Source organism: Macrobrachium nipponense, chromosome 3 (assembly GCF_015104395.2).
Source record: "Macrobrachium nipponense isolate FS-2020 chromosome 3, ASM1510439v2, whole genome shotgun sequence".
NCBI lineage: Eukaryota > Metazoa > Arthropoda > Malacostraca > Decapoda > Palaemonidae > Macrobrachium > Macrobrachium nipponense.
Window position 1 is genome coordinate 110306442 of NC_087202.1, and position 23426 is coordinate 110329867.

At 42.3% G+C, this 23426-nt stretch overlaps 1 protein-coding gene across 2 annotated transcripts in view; it reads left to right on the top strand.

Moving 5' to 3' along the window:
- Nucleotides 1-23426, top strand: part of LOC135221955 (palmitoyltransferase ZDHHC22-like) — a 307849-nt gene that overhangs the window by 127926 nt on the left and 156497 nt on the right. For both annotated transcript variants that reach the window (XM_064260001.1, XM_064260002.1), the window contains exon 4: nucleotides 5622-5831. In XM_064260001.1, coding sequence (XP_064116071.1) covers nucleotides 5622-5831 — 210 coding nt within the window. The remainder of the gene's footprint in view (nucleotides 1-5621; nucleotides 5832-23426) is intronic.

The window sequence follows — 23426 nt, forward strand, 5'->3', positions numbered from 1 at the left end:
CTTATATCGCTTCCAGCGAAACAGAGGGAGGGAGTTACCACTATGAAATACATAACCTGTGTGACAAAAGGAGAGAGAGAGAGAGAGAGAGAGAGAGAGAGAGAGAGAGAGAGAGAGAGAGAGAGAGAGAGGAGTTATCCTTAATTAAAAGAGTGAAATGGATAGATTATTGTATTTTTTTAAAATACTATCACATAATATGAATTTTGTAATTACAGTTATATTATTATTATTATTTTTTTTTTTTTTTTTTTTTTTTTTTGCTTTTTTTGTCTCACAGTCCTCCAATTCGGACTGGGAGTGGTATTTATAGTCTGGGGTTCCGGGTTGCATCCTGCTCCTTAGGAGTCCATCACTTTCTTACTATGTGCGCCGTTTCTAGGATCACACTCTTTTGTATGAGTCCTGGAGCTACTTCAGCCTCTAGTTTTTCCAGATTCCTTTTCAGGGATCTTGGGATCGTGCCTAGTGCTCCTATGGTTATGGGTACAATTTCCACTGGCATATCCCATATCCTTCTTATTTCTATTTTCAGGTCTTGATACTTATCCATTTTTCCCTCTCTTTCTCTTCAACTCTGGTGTCCCATGGTATTGCGACATCAATGAGTGATACTTTCTTCTTGATTTTGTCAATCAACGTCACGTCTGGTCTGTTTGCACGTATCACCCTATCTGTTTTGATACCATAGTCCCAGAGGATCTTTGCCTGATCATTTTCTATCACTCCTTCAGGTTGGTGCTCGTACCACTTATTACTGCAAGGTAGCTGATGTTTCTTGCACAGGCTCCAGTGGAGGGCTTTTGCTACTGAGTCATGCCTCTTTTTGTACTGGTTCTGTGCAGGTGCCGGATATTCGCTTGCTATGTGGTTCATGGTCTCATTTTTCGTATTGCACTTCCTACATATGGGAGAGATGTTATTTCCATCTATCGTTCTTTGAACATATCTGGTTCTTAGGGCCTGATCTTGTGCCGCTGTTATCATTCCTTCAGTTTCCTTCTTGAGCTCTACCCTCTGTAACCATTGCCATGTGTCATTGCTGGCCAGTTCTTTAGTCTGTCTCGTATTGTCCGTGCATTGGTTGTTTGTTCCATTCCTCTGTTCTGTTTGTCATTCTCCTGTCTCTGTATATTTCTGGGTCTTCGTCTACTTTTATCAGTCCTTCTTCCCAAGTACTCTTGAGCCACTTGTCTTCACTGGTTTTCAGATATTGCCCCAGTGCTCTGTTCTCGATGTTGACGCAGTCCTCTATGCTTAGTAGTCCTCTCCCTCCTTCCTTTCGTGTTATGTATAGTCTGTCCGTATTTGCTCTTGGGTGTAGTGCTTTGTGTATTGTCATATGTTTCCTAGTTTTCTGGTCTATGTTGCGGAGTTCTGCCTTCGTCCATTCCACTATTCCTGCGCTGTATCTGATTACTGGCACTGCCCATGTGTTTATGGCTTTTATCATATTTCCAGCATTGAGTTTTGACTTTATTGTCGCCTTGAGTCTCTGCATATATTCTTTCCTGATCGTTTCCTTCATCTCTTGGTGTTTTATATCCCCTCCTTCCATTATTCCCAGGTATTTGTATCCCGTCTCATCTATGTGTTTGATGTTGCTCCCATCTGGTAGCTTTATCCCTTCAGTCCTTGTTATTTTGCTCTTTTGTATGTTGACTAAGGCGCATTTTTCTATTCCAAACTCCATCCTGATGTCCCCAGATACAATCCTTACAGTCTGGATTAGGGTATCTATTTCCTTGATGCTCTTATGATACAGCTTGATGTCGTCATAAACATCAGATGGTTAATTCTGTTGCCTCTTTTCTTGAGTTGGTACCCAATATCCATCTTCTGCAGTACTTTTATTATTATTATTATTATTATTATTGTTATTATTATTATTATTATTATTTTAAAGTATTAAAAAAACAAATAGTACATGTACTATAAAAATTCTCAAGTCTCAGTAAATGAGGAGAGAGAGAGAGAGAGAGAGAGAGAGAGAGAGAGAGAGAGAGAGAGAGAGAGAGAGAGAGAGAGAGAGAGAGAGAGAGAAATTGCATGAACACTTGGTGGCAACAACACAACAGCTCCTCCTCCTTTGTCTCATTACTTGTCATGTCTGGCAGCTTTAGTTTATAAATTTTTTCAAATTTATAAACTAAAATCTTACTAATTCACTTAGTATTTTCTTTAATGAATTGATATTATTGCTGTATACATTAATATTAATATTTTAAAATAGTAAAATCAATTTATTTATCATACATAAAAACCATATCTCTGTAGGAGAGAGAGAGAGAGAGAGAGAGAGATTATTTTTATTATGTGATATCGTGTAATCTTATTAATCTTATTAATACAGTATTAATCTGTATTAATATTTGAAAATTAGTAAATAATTTTTGTACCATAAATATGCATTTAGTCATGAAAGTAACATCAAAATACCCTAATTAGTGATTATTTTTGCCAGAAAATCCCACGAATAGGTGAATTCCCCGCAAATAATGAGTAGATATGGTCCAGAGAGAAATCCGTGAATCAGTGTGTCCATGAATCCGGAGAACGCGAATATGGGGGTCCATTGTAGGTGTGTGTGTGTGTGTGTGTGTATATATAATATAAATATATAATATATATATATATATATATATATATATATATATCTATATATATAATATATATATATATATATATGTATATCTAATAAAAGGAGCCCATAAAAACACCAAAATATAGAGAAAAAGTACTATATTTCAGAGACTGCTGTCTCCCTCTTCAGGTAGATGAATGAGAAAAGTTTACAGAAAAGGTGGTATTTATACCAAGAGGTCCATCCACAGGCAAGCCAATTTAGGTCACCCCCACTGATAATCTTCCTTTAATCTTCTTAAGTGTTGGTTGAATGAAAACCTTGTCGATCGTATCTGAAATCCATGCTCCTTTTGAGATGTTCATTACCTGCCTCTCTTTTATTAAGGCAGATTCCATCATTTGACTCTTGTACCGGCAGTTGCTGCTATAAGTTACACTTGACAAATTCCAGTTTATTCTATGGTTATGTTCATTTATATGGTTGAAAATAGCCGAGTTCTGTTGTCCATACCTAACTGACCATTTGTGTTGTATTAATCTCTGGGGAAGTGATTTACCTGTAAATCCGATGTAAGATTGGTCACAGTCCTGGCATGGGATTTCGTAAACCCCAGAGTCCTTGGGAGATGTCTTTTGTTGGACGTTAATCAGGGATTTGGCTAAGGTGTTTGGGTAAGTAAATACAAAAGGGTTAGATTTTCCGAGGGGATGGGTTACTCTCTTAATCGTGTCCAGGTGGGGAATTTTTATTTTATTGTTGGGTGTATCTCTGGTCTTGTCTTTAGGGGGTCAGTAGAAAATTACGTTTGCTTTGTGAATTGCTTTCTCAATTATATGGTCAGGATACTTTAAAGACGAAAGTTGCTTTCGAATTAGTTCAAATTCTTTTTCCAGGAATTATGGGGAACAAATTCGTAAGGCTCTTAAGAACAGGTTGCTAGCTACACCTATCTTGATAGTAATGTCGTGTAGCTAGCAACCTGTTCTTAAAGCAACATTTTCACTTTCATACATTCATGACCTTTGTTATCATGACATTTCTATCAAGATAGGCGTATCCAGCCTACGAATCTGTTCCGCAGTTTTCTTGGAAAAGGGATTTGAACCATTTTGTAAGCAGCTTTCGTTTTTAAGATATCCTGACCATATAATTGAAAAAGTGATTCATAAAGCAAACGTAATTTTCTACTGACCCCATCAAGACAAGACCAGAGAGACACCCAGCAATAAAATAAAAATCCCACACCTGGACAGGAGTAAGATGGTGACACAGACTCTAAAAAAATCTAACCCTTTTGCCTTTACCTACCCAAATACCCTAGCCAAATCCATGATTAACGTCCAACAAAAGCCAATCCCCAAAGACACAGGAGTATATGAAATCTCATGCCTGGACTGTCACCAATCTTGCATTGGTTTTACAGGAAAGTCATTTTCCCAGAGATTAATACAACATAAAGGGTCAGGTATGGACAACAGAGCTCAGCTATTTTTAACCATACAGTGGGCCCCCATATTCACGTTCTCTGGACTGACGGATTTACAGATTTCTCTCTGGACCATATCTACCCATTATTCGTGGGAAATACACCTATTCTTGGTATTTTTCTGAGAAATATCCACAAATTCCTGTTTTTTTTTATCATTTTCATTGAAAAATGCACTTTTTGTGATAAAACTATGAAAAAAACGTATAAAAATTGTTAGTGGATTTTTCTTGAGTTTTAACAAACAAAATAGGCCGGTTTCAGCTTTAACTATTTGCAGATTCTAACTATTCATGAGGGGGTCTGGTACATATCCCCATGAATACAGGGGGACCACTGTTATAAATATCCATAAGCACAGAATAAACTGGAATTTATCATGTATAATTTATCGCAGCAAATGTCGATACAAAAGCCAGATGATAGAGTCGGCCTTGATTAAACAAAAACAGATAATGAACATTTCAGAATGCCTGGGATTCAGGTATCATAGATAAAATCTTCCTTCAACCATTGCTTAAGAAGATTAGAGAGAAATTATCAACTGGGGTGACAGTTAACTGGCCTACCTGTGGATGGATCTCTTGGTATAAATACTGCCTTTTCGGTAACTTTTCTCATTCATTACCTACCTGAAGAGAGAGACAGCAGTCTCTGAAATATAGTATACTTACTTTCTATGGGCACCTTTTATTAGGTATATATACATATATTTATTTTTTTGTATTTTTTCTTTTTTCTTTTTGAGAGAGAGAGAGAGAGAGAGAGAGAGAGAGAGAGAGAGAGAGAGAGAGAGAGAGAGAGAGAGAGAGAGAGAGACTAGGTCACCAGACAAATGCATATAGTACGCACATCCATGCATAGTTTTATTTTTTATTATAATTATATATATTATTGCTTTTAGTATTTTTAATTAAAGGGAACATAATTCAGTTAAGGCTTACATATTAAAAAGTGTAACTTCTAATTCAGTTAAGGCTTACGTATTAAAGATTGTAACTTCTATGTCACCCTTTTGAAGAATGGTTATGTACTCCCTATACATATTATGTACTATTGCATTTCATAATTTGGAGCTTAGAGTTTACCTTGCATTCGAGCAGTCTACTTAACAAACTTTCATATTAGGTGAGAACGTAGGTCAGAAGAAAGTTATCATTCGATTTATATGGCTCTTGTTTCATATTTAGATTTTGTCAAGTGTGGAAACGTGGAAGAGTATACACATGCTTGAAATTTGAGAGGTGACAAAGAGGAGATTAATTATATTGGTGGCTAATAACCGAGCTATTTTACCGTTTACTTGTAGAGGTTATTTTATTTTCAAATTTTGTGCTATACATATATACTGCAAGTTGGAATTTCTTTTTGCATATGTGTATGTGTGTGCCACTAACAATACTGGGTCTTTTTTAAATATGTTTATATCTTTAATTTTTACTGCTAATCTTTTTCTATAATATAGCTCAAAAATTACAATTTTGTTCTGAGCACTGTACGGAAACTTCTTTTTGCAATGATTTCATCCACATAATTTTCTCTTTTCAGTGAACTAGCTCCTGGCTTGTCACATGATGACTGCAAACAGTTGCGATACTGTCCAACTTGTAAAATATTCAAACCTGAACGCAGTCATCACTGCTCTCTGTGTGATCGGTGTATTCATCAGAGAGATCACCATTGTTTTTTCCTTGGAACTTGTGTTGGTGGCTACAACTTGTGCTACTTTATAATATTTTGTTTCTATGCATGTGTTGGGTAAGTGTTTTACTAGTGTATGTTAAATTCTTTTATTGTAAGCACATTTAAATTTATTCTTGTTAGGTGACATTTATTAAAGAATAAAGTTTTTTTTCTAAGTTCACAGTGCTGTTGGGTGTAGAAATGGGCTTTTCCAAATTAGCACACTTGAATGTAGTTGAGTGTATGGCAGCAGTTTCATTGGGAGAACAAAATCTAAGGTAGTTACAGAAATTTCTCATACTTTATCATAACTTGTGGAACAGTGCTCAAGGGTTTCCAAGTATGCAGGACAGTTATTTCAGGTTGTGGAGACTAATTATATACAATGGACCCCCCTATTTGCGGACTCGCATATTTGCGTATTTCTCTATGGACCATATCTACCCATTATTCACAGGAAATTCACATATTCACTGTATTTTTCTATGAAAATTATCCACAAATTACTGTATTTTCATATCAATTTCATGATTTAATGAACTTTTTGTAATAAAACTATTTAAAAAAAATCTAGTAGTATAAGCATTTTAAGTGGGGTTTCTTGAGTTTGAACTAACAAAATAGGCAGTTTTAAGCGTTTTCATAGGGGTTCTAAGTATTTGTGGATTGTAGCTATTTGCAGGGGCTCTGGAGTGCATCCCCCACGAATACAAAGGGTCCACTGGACAAACAGGTTACTTAGTTGTGGTTTATCACAACTAAGCTTTTCAAAAACCATGTTGATGTCTAGATTTTCATACTAAACTAATTAGTTTTAATTTGGGACTTACCCAGTAATTATATAGCTAAGAGTTTCACTTACCTGGAAGTTAAACTCTGAAATTCAGAGGTTGCACTAATTTTTTTTTTTTTTTGGCTAGGTAACCACTTGGCAAAGAACTCAGGTTGTTTCTGCCAGCTGATGGCTTTAGACTGGTTGTTGGCTGCAGGTAATTACGGAATTCTTGACTTTTCATTTTGTTTACGTGGCAATTGGCTTGGTCAATTTGGCGATATCTAGTTAGTGTTAGGTTCTTGTTATTTAGAGAACTTGATATGTAGTTACCGACTTTGTTTACAGACTTTACTCTCTGTTTGTGACATGTCGAACTCTAGTGTTTCTAACTTTAGGTATTGCATGAAAGGGTGTAATACTAGGTTGACCAAAGAGTCTTATGATGCGCATACTTTGTCTTCAGACAAGTATGTTCTTTGGATTTAAGATATAATGAGTGTGTTGATTGAGACGAGAGAACTTGGAGGAACTTAGGAGTCTCATTTAATGAAATTAGATAGAGATAGAAAGAGAAAGGCTTTAGCTAGAGCTAATTCAAAATCAGCTAGTCAGGGATCGTCGGATTTTAAGTCGGATTCGAGCGTTCCTGTTATTTCTCTAGCCCCAGTTCCCAGTTCCTTTGCTGTACCACCTTCTCATGTTTCAGGCTCCCACATTTCCGATCTCAACCCCATCAACAGCCTCGAAGAAAAGTTTGAAAAGTGCTTTTCACTGTTAGTGCAGACAATAGAATAGCTAGGTTCATTAGTGAAAGTCCTGATGAGCAAAGCTAAAAGTGATAGTGCAGTGTTAGTGGAAGAGGCGGCTGCTCACCCCATCAACTCTCCTTGACCATTAGTGCAGTGTTAGTCGAAGAGGCGGCTGTTCACCCCATCAACTCTCCTAGACAAAGGTCACTGCCCATGAGCGGTCACCCCCTCAGTTCAACCTATTGACGTTTCCCAATTTGCAACAGAGAACCGCTGAAATGGTGCCTCAATGGACGTGCATAAGTTATTGAGTTCAGAAGATTCCTCTAAATGTTGTCATCGTCAGTGGCACTCAGGGACTAAGTCTCGGCCTCTAGTAGTTCCTGTCAAGAGGTGTAGAGAACTGCGCCCCTCTTGCAGCCATTGCCTCTCAGAGGTGGATGATTCCCCAGCGCCCAAGAATCGTTGTAGTTTGACAGCCCCCAACAGGTGTCAGTGCTTTCTTCATCTCCTTCTCTTCCTGCAGCTCCTGAGGTGCCCGTGCTGTTGGAAGCAGTCAAGCACCCATCGGTGCCAGCACCTTCTACATTACAGCACGTTGCAGTTGCGCCTCCAGCTCCTGTAGTTCCTTCTGTTTCCACTGAAGTGGACCCTATTCAGCTGAAGCGGGATAATATTTTGGCCTTGCTTAGTAAAGCTCCCATGACATCTCAAGCGCCCACGTCAGCTCAGGTGCCAGTAGTGGTCAGGACACATAAAGTGCCCATAGGGGTGGGGCCCCTCAGGCTCCTGCAGAAGTATTGACTACTCAAGCTCCTCTGGATGCAGATACACCTCAAGCTCCTGTCAACCTTTCTCCCATTTTGTCTGAAGATGAAGAGGTAGAGGATCAACTTCCTCTTCTGTGTGTGTTGCCTTAATGAAGTTACTTTTGGCCTCTTTATCTTGCCTTCTTGTTGCTTACATCTCCTTTATCGCCCACATCAATTTTAGTGATGGAAATGCCCTTGGCTGCTTCCTCAAAACTACTGAAAATGGTCCTTTCTTCTTCGGCAAAGAAAGCCTCCAAGGACATGGAGCCTTGGCAAGCAGAAAAGAGGGACTAATTGTGGATGGTAGATTCATCCACATTCTGCTATCTCTTCAGCAAAGAATTTTTTTCAGCCTCAGATCTGGTGCACCTCCTGAAGAATATCTTCAAAGTTTTCAAAGTCATGAACTTCCTAGACTGGGCATTGGGTGACTTGGCTCAGTCTTACCCGAGTGCTTCTCTCCAGACTTAAAGGAGTTACGGCGACACAAAGATCCGCGCTATTGTACTCGTTTTGGATAAGAAGCACCTGTTTCCCCCAGTTGACAGTCCTCAACATATTCAGTTAGTCCCCCTGGAACTTTCCAGAGGTAAAATTCTGTAGATATTTTAATTTTACCAAGACAGAATTGTCCAGTGAGGCCATGTGGTCAATATTTTTAGAACACTCTTTGCATCATGATAACTCCACTGCAGTTTTCACGGATGGCTCAAAGTCAGATCCTGGTGTCGGCTTTGGTGTATCCTTCCCTGATGTAGAGAGAAGTGGATTAAAGGAAGTTTTAATTTGGAATGAAAATAATTTTATTATATATTGTGACTCAAGAAGTGTTCTTAGTCGCTGAATCTTTTAATTATTTAAACCCTCTGATTTTAGATATATTGGAATGGCTGCTTCTACTGAAAAGAAGAGGGAAAGAAGTACAGTTCTGTTGGGTGCCTTCCCATGTTGGGGTGGTTGGGAATGAGAAAGCTGACCAACTGGCAAAATCTGCAATCAGCTCCCGAGAACCCACAAGATGCCTACTACCATATCGGGATTTATATCCCTAGTAGGTCAGAGAATAAAAAGATGTTGGCAGTCCCAATGGGAGGATATTGTAACTAACCAGAAAATGCGCAATATCACATCATTAGTGTCTCCTTGGTCATATCCATATATGCCAAGGAGACAGGAAACGACGTTGTGCAGATTGAGGATTGGACATCCAAGACTCACCCATGGGTTCTTGATGTCCCGTGAAAGTCCTCCATTTTGCGATTGTACTGTGCCCCTGACTGTGAGACATTTGCTGGTTGAATGTCCCAGACTTTGGAGTTTGAGACATAGGTTCCTGTCATGGGGATGTGATAGAGGAGGTAATTTTATCCTATCTACAATTCTTAGAAAGGATTGTATAGAGCAGTTATGTGTCTTTTATGAGGGAGGTTTGGCCTCCTCAACAAAATTTAGATTATATGGAATATCTATGTAAGAATTTATATATTTGAACAAATATTTTATATAAAAAATATTTTAGATTTTTTATATGAAATTAATTTTAGATTTAATTCTTCTTTCTATCTAAATTTATTTCGGTATCAGTAACCGAGATGTTGTAACACCAGTTTTTAACAGACATAATCAATCAATCAATCAGCTTTTGACTTGCAGAAGAAGAGCACTCAGGATCCTCTTGTTCAGTCCTCCAAAAGGCCCAGAGATCCTCCTGCTGTAAGCGTGAAGCAATTCTCTTCCTTGTTGAGGGCACGGCCCTTTCAGTCCAGACTAAGGTCCTTCTCCCATATCAGAGGAAAGTAGTACTTGTTTTGCTATATAAGCAGTCAAGAGGACTTCTTCGAAAGGTTCCCTCTCGCAAGTAGAGAGCGTTCTCTGTACACAAATTGGAGCCAGGCTTCATTTGTTTTCCAAAGTTTTGCAGAAGAAGGGAGCAGAAACTTGGGTGTGAAGGTTCTGAAAGGAGGTTATATTATCCCCTTCGTGAAGATGCTCCCTTAGTCAACACACCATCGTCTTGACTGCTTATTTCAATGTCTTTGTTATGAAGACAAAATTCAAGATGGAAACAAACCAGTCAGTCCTGTCTTCCACTCACCCAGGAGATTGGATGATGTCTTCAGACCAACAGGATGTGTACTTCCATGTACCCATTCATCCCAGTTCAAGGAGGTACCTCAGGTTTGTGTTCGAGGAAAAGATTTATTAGTTTTGGGCTCTCTGCTTTGGACTTATGACGGCGCCTCAGGTATTCACCAGAGTAATGGCTTCCATCATCGCAAAGTGGGTTCACCTACAGGGGATAAGAGTCCCTCCCTGTAATTGGATGATTGGCTCCTCAAAGCCCATTCGGCAGAGTGGCTGCATGGAGCAACCTCAGGAAAGGCTCTCTGTATTAGTTAGTTGCAAGAATTAGGAATCATATGAACCCCAGAAGTCTCAATTGATCCCCTCACAAAGGATTCAATATTTTTTGGATGATAATGGTGACTCGGGATTTTTGGGTTTTTCCGACCCTGTGCACTTAGGCCTTCAGTCCTTCTCATAAGAAGTGATGGCAATGTGATTGTGGTCCACTCAGACAATGCAACAGGACTCTATTACATAGGTTAGCAAGGAAGCAATTCTGTCTTTCTCTCTTTATGAGACAACAAGAGATCTTTTCCTCTTGGCAAACCAGAACTACATCTAGATAATTACCAGGTTCATCCAAGAAAGAATCGAAGTATACGGACAAATTGAACCATTTGGGACAAGTCCTTTCAACAGAATGAACCTTGGATCCACTGGTCGGCTTAGACCTGTGGAAGCTTTGGGGAAAGCTAATTATGGACCTATTTGGCACTTCCCGAAACCATCGTCTTCCTCTGTACTGTTTGCCACTCCTAGATCCTCAGGACTAGGAGCAGGAGATGCTTTTCTCCTAGACTGGTCGAACAAAGATTTGTATGCCTTTCCTCCCATTTAGTTTGATAAGGCAGGTGCTGAACAAGTTACCTTTGCACTAGAATGTCTTCCTAATTCTGATACTAGCTCCTTTCTGGCCATCGAAGGAATGGTTCCCCGATGCAGTTTGTTTCATATCTATCCAACCCAGAAGTCTCGGGGGACGTGAACGTTTTTAAGATGGCTTTCCATGATTCCCGTGTTGAACTTCCTTTGAGACAGATGCAACTTGCAGTAGATGTGCCTCATGCTGTTTCCTCTGCTTTGTCATCAGCTATATTTTTTGTGTAATGCTGGTCTGTGTCTCGAGGGGATATTGCCCTTCAGGAAGAGAGGGACCAGCTACTTTGTTTTTAGCAGTTGTTGTTGTATTGAAGATATTTTGTAAACATTTGTTTGTTCCTACACGATGTACAAACCCTCGATCCTTTACTTTAGGAATTACTTTCAGCGTAGGCTGGAATTACGGTCGTTAAACTCTTGAACAAGGTTGTTAGACAATAACTGCCGTCTGGTAGCCTACCCGCCTGCCCGGATGTAAACACTCCACTTTGCTTTTGGCCGTCTTCCAATGAAGATGTATGTTGTGAGCTCTTGCTGACTAGCCATTAATCATTTTCATGGTGGGATATTTATTTTTTTTTTTTAAAAAACATTTATACAGTGGTCCCCCGTATTCACGGGGGATGCGTACCAGACCCCGCCATGAATAGTTAGAAGCCACGAATAGTTGGAACCCCTATAAAAAATGCTTAAACCTCTTATTTTTGTTAGTTAAAACTCAAGAAAAACCCACTAAAAATTTTGATACCTGGTTTTTTTAATAATTTTATCACAAAAAGGGCATTTTATGATGAAATTGATAAAAAACCAGGAATTTGTGGATATTTCTCAAAGAAAATATCGCAAATAGGCGAATTTTCCACGAATAATGCGGGGAAACGTTCCAGAGAGAAATCCGCGAAGTGTGAGTCCATGAATCCAGAGAATGTGAACTAACTGGGGAGGGGTCCACTGTATATACTGTGTTTCATATTAGTAATTAATTGACTAATAATTATATGCAAACCCACTTTTGTGATAGCCTTGATAACTGCCTTGCTACTTTGTGTTAAGGGTTAGCAGCAAGGATATGGCAACATCCTTTCTGGGCTTAGCCTGTGTTGCTCTGTGAAATGGTTCCTTTAGCATCATTTCTAAGGTATAAATATTGCTATAAATACCAGAGAAAAAAGCCATATGGTAATGCCAGAATAGTCCGGCTCGCTCACCTTTATTTAAGGTGCGGTATGGTATCTGGGCAAGTGAAACCACTACCAGGTCCCCCTGCCTATTTAGTCTCTTCCTTTCTCAATATCCCACATCTACAGAGGAGCCGTTCCAAGCCCCTGCTACAACTAGCGCTTTGTTTATCATTCCTTTCGATAGCACGACTTCGCTAGAATGTGTTTTTTCTAGTGTAGTGATTTCGCTTCGGAATTTCTCCTTTTTTGCATCATGGAACGTCAGGTAGATACTGCATCTAAGCTGAGTACTGCAATTAATGTTTGGTATTATTTAGAGGTAGCGATACGCATGTTTAACTGTTTTTTAATGGGTTATATGTTGGAGCGGCAGCCCGCGCGTTGCCGCTCCATTGCCGCCATTTCGTGGCTCGCTTACCTGCGTATATTTACGCTCTTATCGTACACCAATTGGTCTCCTATACTAATTGGAGTCGATTCTCTTTCATTTAGCAGTTCTTTATGCATAATTTATAGATGCGTTTCTATTTATCTGACGTTTTAATGTTAGTCCGATCGCGGCATATATCTAGTTAAGATGTATTATACTATGCTATTATTTTGGTAAGACACCCTTGTCTTCTATGGTAGGATCCTGATCCATTCGTAGCCTATACATGTTCGTCCTCGAGCCATCCTGGCCGCCTTGCCCTTTCAGTTAAATATTTCGATTCGGCAATCTAGGCTAAGCTGCTCGGAGTTTGCCAGGCCAACTAGTTCAGATCGATTTGATTACGAAGTTAGCCAGCTACTCGAGAGGACTCATTGCTTTATTTCTCTCTTTCTTCTCCCCCGCGTTAGGACAGGATGTTTCTTGATTCTTGATATGTGTTTTTTTATGATTCATAATGTAATTTTGTAGGGCATGTTTGTAGACCTATAGGCCTACTCTTGGTCGGTTGGTCCTTCACACCGTGTGGCTGTTCACCCGGCTGAGAAAGGTTTTCAGCTGACCACGTACAAGCCACCCTGCTACCACCCCCCCCACCCCCTCACCCACCTTGGTGGAGTGCGGACTCGCTCACGCTACACCATGTAGCCGATCCGAGTTCCCCAATAGGGGGGAGGATGGGGCGCGAGGGTTATCGGTGGGCAGACCTCCGTACCATGACTTGTAGTGGGGACGAGGGTACCCTGTTCAGCTGAGCCGTGGTTAGCCACCTGGCTCGCCCGGGCGGGATGCTCTCCGGTCCACAGTGTCATGTATTCCTTCCACGGTCTCTTTTTCACCCACCCTTTCCCCCGCTCCAGCGGATCCGGGACCCCGGCTTCTAGGTATGGTCTATGTAAATAGCACTGTTCCTTATTAACCAGATATGGGGCCAAGGTTATAACCGACCCCCTGTTCTGTTCTCACGAAGCCAGACCCAGCATCGGGATAGCTAGGTGCATTTAGACACGTGATAGGTATCGATCCACACCTATGGAATTCATTTAACTGTTGCATGCACATATTATATCACACATATATTAACTAACATCCATTATTTCATTATGTAAGGTTTTATCTTACTATATTCGGTTTATCACAACGGCGGACTTGCTACTCTGCCAATTGTTTATTTAAACCAAAATACCTTGTTAACACTAGCCCTCCGGCCTTGTGCCTGTGTCTTGGATTTCCATCCTTCATCCCGGTGCAATGGTGACGGCTTGAGACCACATTAAATCTTTTAGATTATACGTCTCCGGCGCCTCCGGAGTTTAAAGGGTTTCATAGCCATCCTTCCTCATTATCCCATTACGGATGATATTATGGGTATAAAAGCTGGGCTCCGGAGCTAGTGAGAGCAAGGTCGCATGATACCTAGGGTATATGTATGCTACCGCCAGAGACCTCCGGCGGCAATAGCATAATTCATGCACCCCAGACTTGTCTCCGGAGGGTTTATAGTGATACTCTATATTATTTGACTTACAGGTCTTGCGCTGTTTGGAGGAAGGGTGCACCGCCGTCCTTCAGGAGCCCTGTGGTCATGTGGTGTGCTGCACCCACGCCGGTTGCGCGGTCCAGGTAGGAGAGATCTTGGTCTGGCACCACGAGGGCTGTGAGATATACTACGGCTTGGTGAAAGAGTTCACCTCCGAATTGGTAGGTATCACTCTGGACAGTGATACATGATACAATGAGAATCGGCTGAATATAGCATGTAAATTCATACTAGGCTAAGGATAGTTTTCTAGTTGAAGAATTGACATAATCCCTTTTTACAGGGTCTCCAAGCGGTCAGGGACGCGGCGCTGACTACCCTAAGGAAGGTCTGGGTTGGTGGTTTTGGCCGCAACGCCAAGAAGGCCCCAGCCGTACATGCTGTCGGAGGAGATGGCTGGGCTCATCTACCCCGGGGCCAAGAAGTCAGCGGCAGTAGAGGCAGCGGTAGCAGCCCCCATCATCGCCAAGATCCAAGCGATGACTGCGCCCGTGCCGGAGGAAGGTCTCGGCGAAGAAGTCGTAGGAGATGTGGCAGCTCTTGACCTCGACCTGGAGCCCATGACGGTGGACAACATTGGCAAAGGTAGGATTGATACGAGGCTGGTAGTGTAGGGTGGGGCTCAAGGCTTGCTCTTGAGCCCATCTCATTCTTCTTTCTCTTCTACTACTTCCTTCCAGGGGTTCACCGGGAAGCTTCAGTCAGTTAGACCGAAGTCAACCTCGGTGATCCCCAAGGTAAAAAACCCAGTGGACTTGAAGGCCTTGAAAAAGTCCTTGCCAAGACATAGGTCTGGAACAACCGCGTCGCCAAGCCATCGGCTACTAAACCCGAGGTGGACAAGGCGAAGACTACGGCGAAGACTACTCCCCCGTCTCAGGGGTCGAGAATGAAAGGTTCCCAAAGCTAAGGCCAGCCCTCTAGCTTTGACCCGGAGGCATTTCAGCCAACATGATGGAGCAGGTGGGAAGCATGGTAGAGAACTTGGTCCAGACCAAGTTTCAAGAAATGCTCTCCCAGCTGTCATCCACGCTGGAAGCCTCAGGCCAATCCATCCAATCCTTAGCGGAAAGGATGGTGACCCAGGAGAAACTAGTTGCGGGTCCTCCGGGATACAGTGGCAACAGGACTGCCTCAGTCCGGACAGGCAACCCATCCTTGCCAATGCCGGACCCTTCGAATCTACCTCCAAAAGCAACAATCCATGGAGGTTAGCAGCATACACCACCGTTCGTGGACGGTATGCTGACAATTGAGGGTTGCGGAACTCGAAGACTGGAAGACTTTGAGTTCCATCCTCCAGGGCTCCAGTTCCCCTTCATTGGCTATGTCCGTCTAACGGAAGACGCCATGATAAGGAGGACAAAATCCCTAAAGAGACTGTCATCTTTTCCCGGGAGCAAGCATCTTTCGGGAGCAGCACAACAAGCTTGGCTCCGGAATCTGACAGAGTGGCGATGCGTTCAACACTAGGTTGACGGCCCACAGGAGCCCCTTTACCTATATTTCAGTAAATGAGGAGACTCCAACCCTATGCATGTCCAAGGTGGCTGAGCTGACTATGCAGGCTGCCATGAAGGACGAACCCATGCCCAGCTCCGGGAGATGGATTTACCTTCCCTTCTGGTCCCCGGAACCACAGACTGCTGGGTGGATGTGCCTGCCACTTTCTCGGCAGGTAAGCTGACGCCGGACTGCGGTAAACACGCTGGTTCAGCGAGCGGCTCCCTATGACTCCCGGACAGCCTAATCAAAGCGGTGTACGACGCTCGATTAAGGCTCAGCAGGTCCCTCAACTCCGCCACCACGGCTGAATGACATCCCTCATCTATGCGGATGAGCTGTTATTTAAGGGGGCCGGCCGGAACCTCTATATATGGAGGTATAGGGCGAAAAATGCAAAGTCATGAAAAAATTCATGAGCTCATATGGCAATTGAGAATACGTATACGAAATATTTCGTCAAAATTCCTCTTACTTTCGTAGTTACAGGGTATAATTAGTTAACGTAACTCAATAAGCCTAAAACATTGATCCGTACAAGAAAATGCAATATCTTCTATTATCGTAAATTTGATAAATTATTGTCAAAGAAATTGGGAGAAATGGCATCTGTAGAACACCTTCCCCGAGTCGAGAAGGAGACTTCAGGCTCAACGCTCAAGCTACCAATTTCATTTAGTGCGATCACAGCGTCAAGTAGTCTACACGTTCCATTTCACGTCTGACATTCGTCTGTCTTTTCAAGTTATCTTTTATGTATGTTTTCGGCAAGGAATTTCATCATGCCAGTGGAGGAAAAGACAAGGGAAACATATCGCTAACATAACAGACGAAGAAAAAATCGCTCAAGTATTATTACAGAATATCATAATATATGCGTAGTTAGGGAAGAGAAGAAGGGAGGGGAGGGTTAGCTTAGTAACGCCCCCGTCTTGCTTGACAGCACACGTCACACTGTGCCTAAGGCTGCGATCTTTGAGCAAAGAGATCTTCATTTATGATAAATAACAAAGTTTTGGTTTTTTAATACCCAAAATGGAATATGAAATTCATAATAATCATGATTATTAAATTGTCTTTGTAAAAAAAGTGTACGCCTTCGAGTTTCACCTCTTGACATTCTCTTGCAATTACGTTTGTTTATCTTGTTTCGGGCAAGAATTTCATCATGCCAAAGAGGAAATACAAAGGAAAACATCTCGTTAACACACAGAAGAAGAAAATTCGCTGTAATAAGCCGAGTGAGTGAGAGTGAAGAGAGAGAGAATTGCGTAGGAAGGAGTGCCCCATCTTGCCTCAAGCAGTGCCAGGCTGCGATATATGAGCAAAGGATCATCATTTATATTATTATGATAAATATAGTTTTGGTTTATTAATACACAAAAAACAAATATACATTCATATAATCATTATTATTAATATTGTCTTTATAGAAATACGAAGGAAAACTTTGAACGCCCGTATCTCAAACTATACTTATTGACCTTCAAAATCTATCTTCTCACTTAGTTTTAAAGCTATAACATTGGAATTTGGTATATAAACTCAGAAAGACATTATAGAACAATCAAATAGAGCCCGTTTTTTCCTATTTTTGTTTCATATTTTTTTTTTAAATTTTTTTCTCCTGATTTATAGGGTTTATTTTTTGACCATATTGAAAAATTCATATCTAGCAAAAAAATGACTTTTAGAAAAAAAAACTCTCCATTCGATTGGAGGTCTCATCAGGTCTATATATGGTAGTAATCCCAGGTCTTAATATTAAATATCAAGGGAGGAGATAGAATTTGAAAAATGGTTATTTTCGGGATAAATCGCCCTGGCGTCACAAAACCGAAGGTCAGAGGCAAAATCATATGCGGTTTGGAGATGTCCCAAGTCACCTTATTAAGTGATATGAAATATCAAAGTACCTGTACCTTAAAAAAGGCGGGCATTAGCCCGGCCGGCATCCCCCTTAAAGTCCTTACCAAGTCACTACTACATACAGTGCAGTGTGACTTGTACGATTTCATAATAGCACGGTGGAATTGTAGGAAGCACATTCTGGCGAGGAGGCATCGATCTGTCATGAACCCAATAAGCTGATCGGCTCCTCCATCTGGGGAACAAACCTTTTCCCCGATTCCGCCGTTAATGAAGTTTTGCGGAAGCTGCCAGGGTGAACCAGAGTCTCAAGATCCATCGGGGGCTCATTCCAAAAGGAAAACCTGAGGAGCCACCGGATCGAATCCAAAAGGAAAGGAGAGGTGAGGAAGTTCCAGCCCTTCCAAGCCTCCCAACAACAGACCATGGTCCAGGCGGTTCCGGTGACTTAAGTAGGTCAACCGTCTACATCGAAGGCACAACCGCAACAGCAGTATGTGCTTTTGGCTCAGCCCCCACAACAAAACTCAGGCTTCGACCTCCTTCGCCGTCTCTCCGGCTTACACACGACCTTTGAAACTCAGATGTTTCCAGGGTACAACAGGTTCGCCAGAGGCAGCCGTGCCAGAGGAGCCTTCCATCACAGAGCCAGCGGAAGAGTCTCCAACCGTGGCAAGGGCTTCTGGGGGAGCACGTGGTGGCCGACCATCTGCCAACCAGTGAGAATCCCCAGGTAGAAGGGAGGCTGTACCTCTACCAACATCGGTGGGTCTTCAGCACCTGGGCACGGGTATCATGACCAAGGTCTGGGATGGAGTTGGCTACAAGGTCCTCCCCCATCCAACACCTTTTACCAAAAAAACCGACGGCGGAACTGATAGAGTATACACGAGTATACCCGAGAACTACTTCAGAAAAGGGTAGTATCATGAGTCAAAAACTTAAAGTTTCAAGGGCGCTTGTTCAGCGTGGCCAAAGAAAGACTTGAACAAACTAAGAATAATCACTAGACTTGTCCCATCTAAACTCATTCATTCATTGCGACAAGTTCCGAATGCTGACCGTTTCGCAGGTACGGACCTTGCTTTCCCGTGGGGCCATCACCACCTCTATAGATCTTACGATGCTTACTATCATATCCCGATAGCAAGACACTTCCGCCCATTCCTAAGGCTTCAGACTAGGAAAGAAGGTTTATTCATTCCAAAGTTCAAATTATGCCATTCAGGCTCAACATAGCGCCCTAGAATATTTCACAAAGATAGCGGAAACAGTGGTCCAGGAATTGAGGACTCAGGGAATAATGTAGTCTAGCCTATCTAGGACGCTGGCTCATATGGGCCACAGATGTCAAAGAATGCCGCAAGGTGACGGTCAAGGTAATAGAGTTTCTGGAACACCTAGGTTTCCAGATAAACAGGAACAAGTCCCGGCTAACTCCGTAGTCACGTTTCCAGTGGCTAGGAATCCGGTGGGATCTAGACTCTCACACTCTATCAATTCCGCTGACGAAGTGAAGAGAAAGAGTCAAGGCCCACAAGACAATTTCTCAAAAACAAGCAGAACGTCCCGGAGGAAACCAGGAGAGAGAATCCTAGGTTCACTCAGTTTGCATCAGTGAACAGACGTGCTGCTGAAAGCCAAACGTAAAGGATAATAAACCGTGGTTTGGTGTTCGGAGATCGAACACGGAGATCCCAGGACAAAATTTCACGCATCTGGCGATCTTACATACAAGAGACTACGCCCCTGGACAGAGATCAAAAGTCTGTCGAAAACAATACCCTTACAATTTCCTCCGCCGGCTCTAGTAGTCCGCACAGATGCCTCCTTGAGCACTGGGTGGATACTCACAATACAAGAAAGTACAGGGAACCTGGTCAATGTCATTCTGCAGCTACATATCAATGTACTGGGAGGCAAATGACAGTGTTTCTAAACCCTGAAAGACTTTTACCCAGCCTAGAAAAATCCATATCAAGCTCGTATTAGACAGTGCAGTGGTTGTCCACTGCATAAACAGGGGAGGCTCCAAGTGAGCCATTGTGAACATCGTGATGATAGCCATATTTGCCCTAGCAGACAGGAACCAATGGCACCTACGGCCACTACCTAGCGCGAGTGAGAAATGTAGTGGCGGACGCTCTGTCGAGTCCACTCCGTGGAGTCGGAATGGACTTTAGACGGAGAGTCATTCAAATGGATCTGCCAACAGGTGCCAGGGCTTCAAGTGGGATCTTTTTGCACGGAGTCGAACCACAAACTACCATGTTATGTGGCCCCCCAACCTGGACCCTCTGGCTTATGCCACGGATGCTATGGCAATAGAGTGGAATATCTGGAAGAGATTTACCTCTTTCCTCCAGTGAATCTACTACTGAGGTCCTGAACAAACTCAGGACTTTCAAAGGTCACATTGCACTAGTGCCCCCCCATACTGGCCCAAGAGCAATTGGTTCCCTCTACTAGTGGAATTAGGACTCCGGCCTCAGCGGATTCCCAATCCCAAACTGATGCAGCTGGTACAAACGCAGACTGTGTCCGCTTCCTCAGGAATTCAGAAAGCCCTAACTTTATGGACTTCATGAAGTTTGCGGCACAGAAGGATGCCAACATTGATCCTCAGAATATCCGGTTTCTAGAATAAGATAAACGAGAATCAACCCTGTGTCAATATGATTCAGCAGTAAAGAAGCTAGCCACCTTTTTGAGGAACTCAGATGCACAACCCATGACTACGAATCTAGCAATAACCTTATTCAGAACCTTATTCGAAAAAGGATTAGCAGCAAGTACGATTACTGCAACCAAATCGGCACTTAAGAAAATTTTCCAATTTGGATTCAATATTGATCTGACAGATTCATATTTTTCATCTATTCCAAGGGCTTGTGCTAGACTTAGACCAATAGACAGACCTCGAACGGTCTCCTGGTTCTTAAATGATGTCCTCAAGCTAGCTTTGGACACTGTTAACGAATCATGTTCTGTTAACGAATCATGTTCTTATATAACGCTCCTAAGGAAAACATTATTCCTAATAAGTCTAGCGTCAGGAGCCAGAATTTCTGAACTGTCGGCCCTTTCTAGGGAACCAGAACATATTGAGTTCCTCCCCTCAGGAGAACTATTACTCTTACCAGATCGTCAATTTTTGGCTAAAAATGAGGACCCACAAGATAGATGGTCCCCATGGAAAATTGTCCCACTGCCTCAGGACCCGTCTTTATGTCCAGTTAATTCACTAAGAGCTGACTTAAGCAGAACTGCCTCAAAATCTTCAGGTCCCTTGTTTATTAGAGAAAAGGGTGGCACTATCTCCCTAAGAGGAATCAGACAACAGATTCTATACTTTATTAAGCAAGCTAACCCAGAATCATTCCCACGGGCGCATGATATTAGGGCGGTAGCCACCTCAATTAATTATTTTCAACATATGAATTTTGACGATCTCAAAAAGTACACAGGCTGGAAATCTCCGAAAGTATTTAAAACACACTACCTAAAAGTCGTTAGAGGCCCTTAAATTCCCAGCAGTGGCAGCAGGGAACACAGTTTCCCCTGACACTGCATAGAGCAGTAATAATTAGTTTAGTAGCCTACGTCTCTCTCTACATCTCTCTCTCTCCTACCTGCCTCGCTAGCATTCTTGACCTTAGCTCGGTTGTTACTGGGTTCACATTGTACCTTGGCTTGCACCTATGATGTATCATGTTGAATTTGATTGTACATATGTATACCTGGGTCTATGATTCGTGTATTAAATTCCTGTTTATTGGTGTGTGATTTGTTAATACTTGTTGGTTATGCAACCCCTATTAGTAGGATAGTTTTTTAAGATAAGGATTATTAAAAACTCGCATAGTAGTAAGGAAATTTTATTACTTACTTGTAGATTAAAATAATAATATTAAATAGTATTGTAATGTTATTCAAGTTTCAATTTCCTTACAGTAATTTATCTACACTAACTTTCCAAGCTGGTGGGGCCAATTCTCTGTTACTATTTCACGGAGCGACACAGGCTAAGCCCAGAAAAGGGATTTTGACAAAGGAAAAATCTATTTCTGGGCGGTGACCTGTGTCGCCCAGTGAAAACCCACCCTCTATTTCCACCCCTATCTGGCCCAAGCTTAGGTGCTATCTACAGGAATGGTCAACAAAGCGCTAGTTGTAGCAGTAGCGGGTAGCAGGGCTTGGAACGGCTCCTCTGTAGACGAGGGATTGAGAAAGGAAGAGACTAAATGGCAGGGGGACCCTCTGGTTGTGTTGTTTCACTTGCCCCAGATACCATACCGACACCTTAAATAAAGGTGAGCGAGCCGGACTATTCTTTCGGCCTTACCATATAGCTTTTTTCTCTGGTATTTATAGCAATATTTATACTACCTTAGAAATGAGTGCTAAAGGAACCATTTCACTGGGCGACACGGTCACCGCCCAGAAATAGATTTTTCCTTTGTCAAAATCCTTTATTAGTACATATTTTCGCCCTTTAACATTAGGACGAGACATGTATTCAAATGAAATTTACGCTTACGCTTTGGAAATTACCGAGGGGAATTCGAGGTTTGTCCTTTGTTTCTTCTGGTAATTACTCTTCTTTGTCCTTTCGCTAGCTATTGGACGAAGATAGAGGAGGGGGCTTGTGTGGTTTGGTGTTTGGGGATCACCTCTCATTTTGGAGGATGCACCTTGGATGCGAGAGGAGTATCCTTATTATTTTAAATCATATTTTCTTTCTTTTACAGGCTAACAATGGTATATGATTACAGCAGTAGATGATTGGATATCTCTTCGTGTTGGTTATCCTAACCTTGGAATTGTACCTGTGACTTGTAGCATGCTGCGATATTGGTCCTCAAGTGTGTGTACTGTTCCTCTGCTGGGAATCATATCATTTACCACTGCCATCCTGGAGTTTTGTCCCGCACGTTGACAAGCCTTTGCGCTGCCCTGTGATTTTTAACTCTATTCCTGCTGGTAAATATACCTCATCAAGTAGAAGTTTGCAGAATTTGGAGAAGTCGAAGAGGAAGAGTTAGTCTCTCCCCTAAGAAGTCTTGTCTGGGTACTTCTAAGGGTCTGCCTCCTCCCAAACTGAGGAGGCAGTTTGTCTTATGCTGGCTCTCCTGTTCCTTTAGGAATGGGAACCGTCACGCTGTCCCTAGGCCCCTAGTTTGTTGGGCGCTCATTCGCGAGTTCCACGAGTGCACATAAATCTTTGGATTCGCGAGTGTTCAAAATCGGTGACGCTGAGTCTGCTCGCTGTCACAACTCGGGCATGGAGTGGAAGAAAGGACCGAGTCACTTAGGTGACTCACGCCTTGCTGGAGATCGCTCTCGCGGTGATTGCTCGGTTCCCAGGATTGATTTGATGATCCCACAGGACCATGCATGCAGAGAACGGTAGGGCTTCCCCATTTGGTCTTCTTGAGAGGTTTTTTCGGCCTCGACGAGGACTTGGACGTGTTGGAGGGACGGTTATACTGGCTCTCTCCGGTCAGATGCATGCTCAGCACCAACCAGATGACCGGTCTTTGTGGCGGCAAACGTTTCGCCTGCCGTGCGAATGTTTGTAACCCGCCTTGGGAATGCATTTTCTCCAGATGATAATGCTTTCTAGACTCGTGTCGTGGCCATCACTGCAGGTCGGTGGCTGCCCGTGACTTGCTTCTCCTGCTAGTTCTGCTAACAAGGCGTGAGCGAGAGCGTCCAGTCTTCCTCCCCCACCTATTCCCTCTACTTCCTATGGCTACGCCAGGAAGGGCAAGGTGAATAGGCGGATCTTGCAGAGTGCTCTCC